The sequence below is a fragment of the Bos grunniens genome, chromosome 5 (assembly GCF_055505025.1).
Source record: "Bos grunniens cultivar Pamir isolate PY7600 chromosome 5, Bosgru_T2T1.0, whole genome shotgun sequence".
In the NCBI taxonomy this organism is placed as follows: Eukaryota; Metazoa; Chordata; class Mammalia; order Artiodactyla; family Bovidae; genus Bos; species Bos grunniens.
Genome location: NC_141169.1, coordinates 28,252,937 through 28,263,443, shown reverse-complemented (window position 1 = coordinate 28,263,443; position 10,507 = coordinate 28,252,937). Strand labels below are relative to the sequence as shown.

Sequence of the window (10,507 nt, the reverse complement as noted above, 5' to 3'; positions counted from 1 at the left end):
GTGTGGGATCCTCTGCTGTTGCACAAGACACACACTAAGAGTTCTGGTCACAGTTCCAATGTGTGTGCGTGTGTGTGTGCACACACACACAGGCACATGGGGTTTCTTGTACCAGTGAGCAGCTGGGTGTCCTACAATTCAACTCAATTCTGACACTGTCAACCTGGAGACAGCATCAGATTCCACAGGTCAAGGGTTCAGTCCTACAAGACTGCCCACCCCAACTCTGCTTTAGATGCTAGTTGCAAACCCAGGTTATCATCCAGACTTCTGATCAACTGGTTATAGATTGAAAGTTTCAAAACCTCTCCTTGGGTTTGATTACTTTGCTAGAGTGGCTCACAGAGCTCAGAGAAACATTTTACGTAATAGATTGCCAGTTTATTACGGAAAGATAAAACTCAAGGTCAGATGGGAGAGATGTATAGGGCAAAGTGTGGGGAAAGGGGCTGGGGGCTTCCATGGTCTCACCAGGCACACCCCCCCTCCATATCTCCACATATTCACCAACCTGGAAACTCTTGGAACCCCTAGTCCTTTTGGAGTTTTTATGGAGGCTTCATGACATAAATCATGATTGATTGATTCAACCTCCAACCCCGCTCCCCTTCCTGGAGGTCAGGGAGGGTGGATTGAAAGTTTCAACCCTCTAATCACATGGCTGGGTCTCTTGGCCCCTACAATGATCCCAGAGGAACTGGGGGTGGGTGGGACCTGGGAAACAAATGGAAGGGTTTGCCTTGGTGGAAGGAGGGTGGAGGGCAACACATGGAGAGAAGTGGGCTGCTTGGCATTCTTTTTCAGAGCTTTTGCTGTATGTCTCATCTCCCTTGCTGAACTATGTGCCCCTCCAGGGAGGGGCCTGAGGGCTCTTTTCTTAGTACATCCTCTGTCCCAGGACACCAGCCTCTGCCCTTAGCAAGTCCCCAAGGGATTGAGCTAGTGGAATCTAAGAGGCAAGATCCCCCACCCCCAGCATGACTGGTAAAGAGAGGCCAGAGTCCTAGACATGTTAGCTTGCAAGTTTATTGAAATTCCAGCAACACAAAGAGTAGTACAAACAGGCACCCACCCCAGCCCAGGCCTCCTTGGAGCTTGCAGACATAAACCCTCTTGCAGTGGAAGGCTGGACTTCCCTCACAACACCAGCAGGGGCATGGAGTGTTGCAGGGCCCGCCTCTCCACCAGTACCCATCCACCTCGTGGACTCGCATGCTGGAGTTAAACCAACACCCCAGGAAGAGCAGCAGTCAGGACCGATGCCACTTGGAGAAGAACCATCTCTGGGGACTCAGGGATCCCTTGGGCCACTGAAGATTGTGGCTCCTTCTGGGTCAGGAAGAGGAGAAAAGAACCTTCTGCCAGGGAAAGTTAGGAGAGGGAAGCAGAGGCTGGTGGGCTGAGGACCCCTGGTCTGTGGACAGCCAGCTCTCCATTCTTGAAGTTAATCCAAAGTTAGGATGGTGATGGTGCCCAGGCACATTCTTTCTGGCATTGAACTGGTCCATTTCTCCCCCAACATACTGGTTTTTGTACTTTCTTTAGGCTGTTGGGCTGGGTGGTGAGGAGTGACCCAAAGTTAGGAAACTGGGAGTCAGGGAGAAAGCCAGTCCTTTGGGGCCTGTGGATGGAGCATCTAAGGGGTGTAAAAAATCCCCCCAAAGGACAGAGACCAGGCAGAGCAGCCCGTGGCTTCCCCGCAGGAGGGGTACCTAGAGCACCCTCCAGCCTGACTCAGGGCACCCTGGGGACAGAAGCAGAAGGCGTGGAGATGGTTCTTCTGAGAGCGGTGGCTGGCCAGCGCTTGCTCTCAGTGCTTGGTCCGGTGGGAGGTGGTGGTGGACACGAAGCGGACGGTGGAACTGCGGCTGCTACGGCCGCCACTGCAGCTGCTGAAGCCGCCCTCGGTGGGCAGTGGGCAGGGGACGCTGGGAGCGCAGACTTCGCCCACCAGCACCGAGCCCCCTCGGGAGCCAGCGCCCAGCAGGTCCCCACCACCCACGACCCGGGCCCCGCCCACGCTGGAGCTGCAGAAGCCGCTGGACCGGATGTTGCTGCTGCTGCTGCTTCCGGAGATGACCCCGCCACGGCAGAGGCTGGAGCTGCTGTACAGGGACTCGGGCCCGCACACCAGGCCGCCCCGGGAGCTACTCACCGCTGCAGGAGGAAGAAACCCTCAGCGAGGCTGCCTCACCCTTCACGCTCCCTTTGCGGGAGCAGAGAGGACAGGCAGAAGTGGCCTGGGTCCCAGGGGTTCCTACTATCTATGTAGTCAATACCCACTTTTCTGTCCTTTTGCCTGGGTGACTCAAAAGTTGTGACTTCACTAAAGTCCAAATGGACTTTGACTTTAGTGGAGTCACTGACTAAAATGGAACATTTGGACTAAAACGGAAGAGTGCAGCCAGTCCCCCAGGTGTTGGCATACAGCGGTAGGTCCACTGTGATTTGTATATGGCCAGAGTCTGGTTGGGTTGTGTGAGGGTGCTGGTGAGCTGAATTATCCAGTAGCCTCCGTAATAAAGCCACAGGGCTTCTTCCAGTTACATCTTGCCCCTTGGAAATCCCCACATTGCCCACCCCTAAAGAGGGCCCGTTTTCAGTTCCTCCTGACTCACTAAATGGCTGTGCTCTCTAGCCCTCTAGTCTCCACTGGACACACCTCCATGACCCAGGTCTCTAGTCTGATTAAGCTTTACTTAGATCAACCCCAATTGGTGATTGATTGCTTAGCTCTGGGGAGGCAGGCTCTGGGGATGTCTTAAGACCTAAGTCAGCTAAGGATGTTCTCAGTCCAAGGGCCAGATGATCCCTGCTCCTCTGGCTGTCATGGCCAGTCCAGCCATGGGCTCCTGACCACAATGTGGGCTTGAGTTTAAAGGAAATTTGAAGGGTTCTAGGAGAGACATGTGTGAAGAAGAAGAGACTGAAGGGTCTTACCTATGTCTACTGGTCCAACACCTTCACAGATCCTGAAAAGAGAAAGAAGCAAGTCAGTTCACAACCATGTTGTTCTCTGAAAACCTCCCTGCTATGAGAGGGCTTTTTTGGCTGTGTGGACAGTGGTTCTCACCCATGTCTGCATAAGCATCTGGGGAGTTTTTAAAACTCACATGTCCCTAAACCCTCCGAAACTATTGAAGCAAAATATTTGAGAGAATGTCTTCTTTTTCTTTTTTTAAACAAGCTAACCAATCAAGCAGAACTCTCTATGATTTGATGCAGTCTGTCTACAAGCTTGCACTTAGAGGCACAAGAACTAGAGGCATCTTCTAAACCCCTGCCAAGGGCAATCCAATGAGGTTTGTAGGAAAAATTGTTCCTGGTTCCTTCCCCCACTTAGACTTTCTAGAAGCTAGAAGTCTGACCTCACTCCAGTTGCTGCACTGAGAGCACTCACCGGATCTCCTCGCCTTCCAGCAGGCGCCTGTAGGTAGCGATCTCGATGTCCAGGGCCAGCTTGACATTCATGAGCTCCTGGTACTCCTTCAGCTGCCGTGCCATATCCTGCTTGGCTTGCTGCAGCGCACCCTCCAGTTCTGCCAGCTTGCATTTGGCATCATTGAGGGCAGCTTCTCCCTGCTGCTCAGCCTCAGCCACGGCGGCCTCCAGCTTGCAGCGCTGTGGGGAGGGCAGTTTGAAGATGGGCTCTGGCAGGAACTAGGGGATCCTCAGGTTGGGCTAGAAACACTGCCCCTGTCTGTGGGAACACAGCCTGGTGCCAAGCCAGGAACGGAGCCCATGGAGGGGCTTGTCATCCTGTAGTTTGATGTCGCCAGGGAGTGGAACATTGCTTTTCTGCCATTTTCATCCTCACTGATTTTGCACTTACTGATTTCTGTTGCTCTTAAGACCCAGGGGGTCCAGAGAATAAAGCCATTCTTTTTGCTTGCCTGCCCCTTTAAGTGAGCCCAAGAACTTTCCTTGTACATTTTCGGAGATTAAGAGTCTCTCCTTTCCTTCCACATTTTCCTTCTCCAGGAAGTCTTCCGGGACTAATTCTTCCCATCCCTCTGTTTCTGGGTCCCAGTTGCCTCCCCCACGTCATCCACCTTGGGCTCCCCAAAGCTTGGGGCTCTGCCTGTCTTCCTTATGGGGCTTTCTTTTTCCTTTGCCCACCTGAGCCTTGGCATGCTCGATCTCTGCCTTCAGCCTCTGGATCAGCCGGTTCAGCTCATTGATCTCATCCCGAGTGTTGCGCAGGTTGTCACAGTGCTGGCCAGCTGTCACTCGCATCTCCTCGTACTAGGGGTTGGTGGGAGAAAGGGATGATTCGAAGATTGGGTCAAGATCACAACCCACTTTGTCATCTTTGTCATCCCAGGGCTGCCTGCACCCCTTCCCCATCACCCTCCTGCCCACCTTGGTCTGGTACCAGGCCTCCGCATCAGCTCGACTGCGTCTGGCGATCTCTTCATACTGGGCTTTGATATCGGCGATGATCCCGTCAACATTCAAGTCCCGGCTGTTGTCCATCTTCACAATGACTGATGTCTCTGAGATGTGTGACTGTAGTAACTGGATTTCCTGTGTTGGAAGATAAGTGAGACAGATGGACTGACTCCCATCAATGGGTCCCAGCAATGGCCGGGGCTTTGTCACAGGGTCCCCAGAACTTAGAGTCAGGAGACAGAGCATTGCTTATTTCTTCAGGGCAAAGCAACAGAGCAGATCGTGCAAACTGAGGGCAAAGAAGAGGAGGTGACCCCAAACCATTTCAGCTTGACTTTAAACCCTTGTTGTATACTAGGAGACATCCCTTCAACACCCTAACTTGTTTAGGTGACTAGTAAAACTGGGCGGGGGGCGCTAAGGATTTGTGGAGGGGAGTAAGAACCATGATAAAGCTTAAACGTTTCTTTGGTTTAGCCACACAGTGACTGTGCCAGTCGTGGATCATTGAGAGCTGACGACGTTTTAGAACATGATGATCCAGGAGTTCCTGTATCCCAGGTCCTTAAGAGACTTGGCAGTGGGGATGGGAAAGGGCTGAGAACTGGTCTGCAAGGCAATGGCCTGCAAGGGAGATTTCTTCAGCCTTTCTACTCAGAGCCAGACATTCAGTTCTGAAATTAGGTCTATCCCAGACCAAAAAGACCTTATGAAACAAAAGATAGCTAGTTCATTTGACTAATTAGGTAACACATCTTACATGTCCCAGCAAGTCAGTTTTCCAGAGTCTTCTCATCAGAAGATAGAAGTGACATTCCTAGACCCAAACCTTTCCTGGCCATCAGTAGATTGGCCAAGAAGGAGTTGATTCATAGACCTGAGTCAGGCTCCCCTTACCTTCTCCACTTGTATATTTATCAGCATTTACAGAATATAGATTTGATGGGAAGAAAGATGTATGATACCAAATATTAGAAAATACACTAGTCCAATGAATCCCCCAGGGAGTCCAGGCCACACAATGATCTCCTTGGATGGCTCAGAGGGGATGAGCCCTTACCGCCTCATATAGGGTTTTCAGGAAGTCGATTTCCTGAATTAGGGTATCCACATTGGCCTCTAGATCAGCCTTGCTTAAGAACGCTGTATCCACATCCTGCATCAAAGAGAGAAGAATAAAATGCTCATTATCTGTGTACTGTTTAACCTCCCCACCTTGGCAGGGTCTGGAGATGGCTGGGAAGATCAGACTAATCTCCACAGGGGCAGGCCAAGTGGGAGAGGTGGGAGAGTCATGGGGTGGAAATACAGCTTAATGACTCTTGTTCTCCCTTGGGCAACGTCAAACCCCCAGGGATGCTGGACCTTTCTCGATGCTTATTTAGAGGCAAGAAGAATCTGGATAATCCAAGACTCCTAAAATGTCATCTCTTCAAACCTCTCTTCTCATGAAGACCTTAAGTCATTGGAGACCAAATCAGAACTTCGAAGGGAAGCAGTTGTGGCCTTCGGGGGTCCACTGTGTGTGAGTAGTCACAGGGCTGCCCGGGCAGCATCCTGGGATGTGGAAAACATTTGTCTGTCTGGAGGGAAAGTCTGCCTGTACCTGTTATTCTCCTTACCTTCTTCAGAGCCACGAACTCATTCTCAGCACTGGCCCGAAGACCCACTTCCTCTTCATACCTGAGTGGTAAAGATGAAGAGGGTGCGTTCTCCCCCTGAACCCAGAGCTGATTACTCCCAGCTCCCCAGTTATCACCTTTTATGACCTCTCTTGCCCCAGCCAGGAGCCTGGCTCCCTGTTTCCATCCTCATGTTCTCCACTCTGCCCCATCTTTAAGACCTTTTAGACTTTGGTTTCTCCAAATCCCTTTTACTTTCTCAAATTGGGTGTGGGATCTGAAAATCTGATCCTTGGCTGTGGTTCTCTGCTGGAAATGCCTTAGGGTCACTGCACTTGACCTTAGAGGAAGTAGCATCCTGCTTGTGGCTGGACCTGGGCACTGTTTACAGAACCAGAGGTTTCCTTTTTCTGGGGTCAACTCACCCATGTGCACAGGCAGGATTAGGGACAGACTGTGCCCAATCCCAGGTCTCTTTATTCCTCAGGACCCGAAGGGGCCTCACCCTCCCGTACATATCACTGCCCTGCTCCTGTCTCCAGGCTGGGAACTGAAACCAGCATTCAACTCTGATCCTTCCAGGGGCTCCAATCTGAGCTTGGCTGCTGCACTGGGGACCAGCCCTATGCCCGTCTTTGGTCCATATGGTCCAGATGCCACTCACTTCTTCTTGAAACCCTCAAGGACATCCTGCATGTGGTTCCTCTCAGCCTCCAACCGGGCCTGATCACTGTTCACTACATCCAGCTGCCTGCGTAGGTTGGTGATGTAGTTCTCGAAGAGGGGCTCCAGGTTGCTCTTGGCACATTTCTGCTCTTGGAGGAAGTTCCACTTTGTCTCTAGGAGCTTATTCTGCTGTTCCAGGAACCGCACCTAAATCCACAGAGGCAAGGACATGGCAATTGAGTGCTCAATATGATCACCTATGTATGGACTAGTTGCTCAGATGGTCAGAGGTGACAACCTCGTGGTGACCATTGTTCCCTTTTTTGTTTGACTTTCAGTCCTTCAAACTCAGAAGAATCTGGCAGAGCAGGTCTGGGACTCCTCCTCACACCAGGCTGAGCTACAAACAGAAGCTTTGAAACCAAAATCTTCAACCATTTCCCCTTTAACACTCAGAGAGGGGAGGGCCAGCTCACTGGGAATTCAGAAATCGATTCTACCTGAGCCGAGTTGGCCTACATCTGAAAACCAATGTCAGTTATCTCTGGCAGGGAATGAAGAACAGAGTAAAGTATATTTGGGCTGGGATGTGGCTTTAGGAGGTGGGAACTCTCAGGTCGTAGGTCATACCCATCACCCTAAATATTCCATCAGCTGAGACTTACAGAGCTGGAGGAGAATGCAGAGACCATTTACTCCAACCCCTCATTTCACATGAAATGAAGCTCACAGAGGTAAGTTTACAATCTCAGACACAATCAGAGAATCCCCACTTCATGGAGACATAAATCCCCGCTTCTGGGATGTCAGTTCCACCTCTTTGTTCCTCTCATCAACCTGAAGATCAGTGACCACTAGTGATCATTCCCTACTCAATCTAGGCGACTTGGCTGAATCTGGATATCCCTCTTGGGGGGAGGGGTATGAATTCCTTGTTTTGTATAAATTTTGTACAAATTACTCAACTCCATTCTCCATTTCTTTAAGCCTGAACAGGTGTGACCACTCATCCTCAGAAACCATGAAAACTTCAAAGAGAGCATGAGGATATCAAAGGACAAAATCTTTTAAACCTGTCCCAGCCAACACCTGGCGGAGGTGTTCGTGTTTCTAACCTGTTTGGAAGATATTTCTAAATGACTAGGTTGTTCAGATCCCTTTAGGCATCTAGTCAGTGGCTGGATGTTCCACCACCACTGTCAATCTCTCCCTCCATGTAGTGCTTCCTCAGGCTCATCCTTGCTCTGCAGCAGAGTGACCCAGAAATCGTACTGCATACCTTTGGTTGATCCCAAAGGATGTGGGGTCAAGATCTGTGTCCTGGGTCTAGAGCAGTTCTTCCTGAGGGAAAGTAACCCCAGTGCATTTAGCTCTCATCATCCCAGACCCAGAGGCTGAGCTGTCTCAAGTACCTTGTCGATGAAGGAGGCAAATTTGTTGTTGAGGGTCTTGATTTGCTCCTTCTCATCCCTCTTCACTCTCTGGGCATTGGGGTCAATCTCCAGGTTGAGTGGGGTCAGGAGGCTCTGGTTAACAGTCACTGCTGTGATGGATGGGGCTGCTGGCCCTCCAATTCCTCCAACTCGGTAGCCAAAGCCAGGGTTGCAGAAGCCATAGCCAAGACCACTTCTGGCTCCAAACCCCAGGCCAACACAACTGCCGACCCCAAACCCTAGACCAGCACCACTCCCATCACCGAAGCCAACTCCATAGCAGGTGGGTCGAGGGCACACAGCTGCTATCCGGGGTGAGCATGATCCAAAGCTGATGACGCTCCGACTGCCAAAGCTGCTAAGACCCCGGAAGCTGGGCCCACTCCTGCAGGAGACAGAGCTGGCCCGGAAGCGGTTCAGGTTCTGAGGTGTCACTGCTGAGCAAGAGCTGAAGTTGCCCACAGAGCGACCAGAGCTGACTCTGTAGGAGCGGCAAGACATGATGGTGCCCTGGGCAAGAGCAGAGCAGCAACTGCAGAGCGGGGAGAGCTGGAGCTGAGAGTCCTCTGGGGCTAGTGGATCCCTCTCACCCCTTTTATGTGTGTGGGGATCTGAGGATTGGTCCCATAAAAGTGAAAAAAGCCATTTGGAAGCATTTATGAGCTTGGGTAGTTAGCAGAAACTCTCTATGCCTGTAACCTCCTTCACAGTGAACTAATCTCAGACACACCTATTCCCCTCAGAATCAGAGCCATAACGTCAAACCTATAAACATTAAAAACACATAAACACATAAACATTATTGTCCTATTTTTCCCGCAGGTCCACCATAATTGCCATTATGGGGACATTAATTTTCTTTGGTCTTAAATCCAATAGACTTTCCATTGCAAGTGCGGCTAACCACCAGAAAGTTAGACTGGTAACAACTCCAGCAAGAGGCTTGCAAGGAATGCAGCTACACAGATAACCCCTAAATAGATGAGGAGTGTATAGAAGAGAGGCAGGGTCTTCATAGCTCCGAGTAAGAAATGATATGTGAGAATACAGTTTACTGCATCCCTGTAGATGGATTAAGCAGTCCAAAACCCTTTTGCAGTGTTTCATCTATCTTCTGTAATCTGATTTGACTGTTTACATAAGAATTGAATCATCAGTGAAGCTCATCTGGGTTAATGTAATACATGTCTGATTTGAGACTCTCAAAGGACATTCATTCATTCATTCAGCAATTACCAAATACTCTATCTCAGGTAATGTGCTTGGTGTGGAGGTATAGAGATAAAAAAGATGGTTTCTGTATTCCTGCTGGTGTGGGGAGATTATCTTGAAGACTTCCACCAACCAATAGTTTTGTGACATAATTTGAGGCCAAAACATGCCAATGATTTGGCCATGTATCTGTGTGGAAAGTTAACCACATGATTTTGAACCCCTAAAATACACATTAGGGATATCTGCAGTAGTACCTATGTGGATTCCTTGCATTATAGATGGAGAGACAAATGTTGACCTTTTCTGTTCTAGAAAGTGGCATGATTTGTCCTGCTTGTCTGGGTCTGGGGGAACTTGTGCTTGCTTGGATGCTTACTCGGGATTCTATCCATACTTTGGAAGGGAATATGAGCTTTTGACTAGAGGCATCCATCTCAGGTCTTCACTATTTCCTTCCTTCTGGTCTCTATACCTTTTATTTCTTTTTCTTGTCTTACTGTATTAGCTAGGATACCCAGTATGATGTTGAAAAGCAGTGGTGAGAGAGGGCATCTTTGCCTTATTCCTGATTTTTGGTGGAAAAGCTTCAAGTTTCTCACAGTTAAGTACAATGTTAGTTGTAGGTTTTCTGCATATATAAATTTTTTATCAAGTTGAAGATGTTTCCGTCTGTTTCTAGATTACCACTGTACTCCATAGATCCAGGTATCAGGTGCATGTCTCAAAGGGAGAAGTAGAAAATAATAATAACACAGTAGTTCTTGTGAAGATAGCCAGCAACCTCCATGTTGCTAAATTCAGTGGTCCATTCTCGGCTATTATTTAATTTAGCAGAATTTGACATAGTTGATCATTCTCTTTTCCTTGAAATAATTTCCTTTTTTGGTTTCCAGACACCCATTCTCTTGATTTTCTTTACATATTATTGACTGCTTCTTTTCATTTTTCTTGACCAGTTTAGCCTCATATCCCTGATCTGCACACATCACAGCATCCTTGGGCTCAGCTCTTGTACCTGTTCATGTCTTTACACTTGTCCCCTATGTGACATCATACAGCCTCATGACTTTAAATACTATCTGTCTGCTGATGGCTGCCAAGGTGTATCTCTATCCTGAACATCCCTTTGAATGTCCCTTCTGTGCCCCCATGCATGTATTTGGATCAACATCTCTATTT

At 49.3% G+C, this 10,507-nt stretch overlaps 1 protein-coding gene across 2 annotated transcripts; it reads right to left on the bottom strand.

Annotated features, from left to right (window-relative positions):
- Positions 1–1,016: 1,016 nt before the first annotated feature.
- KRT84 (keratin 84) lies at positions 1,017–9,761 on the bottom strand. Of its 2 annotated transcripts, XM_086403833.1 has the most exons (10): positions 9,583–9,761; positions 8,093–8,594; positions 6,679–6,887; positions 6,015–6,075; positions 5,453–5,548; positions 4,363–4,527; positions 4,120–4,245; positions 3,401–3,621; positions 2,941–2,972; positions 1,017–2,157 (listed from the first exon to the last, which is right to left on the bottom strand). In XM_086403833.1, the coding sequence occupies exons 1-10, from the start codon at positions 9,759–9,761 to the stop codon at positions 1,811–1,813; spliced, it is 1,938 nt and encodes a 645-aa protein (XP_086259959.1). In that variant the 3' UTR covers positions 1,017–1,810. The 2 variants fall into 2 exon arrangements, with proteins under 2 accessions (XP_086259959.1, XP_086259958.1); XM_086403832.1 differs by lacking the exon at positions 9,583–9,761 and having other exon boundaries at positions 8,093–8,629.
- Between the last annotated feature and the right edge of the window lie 746 nt (positions 9,762–10,507).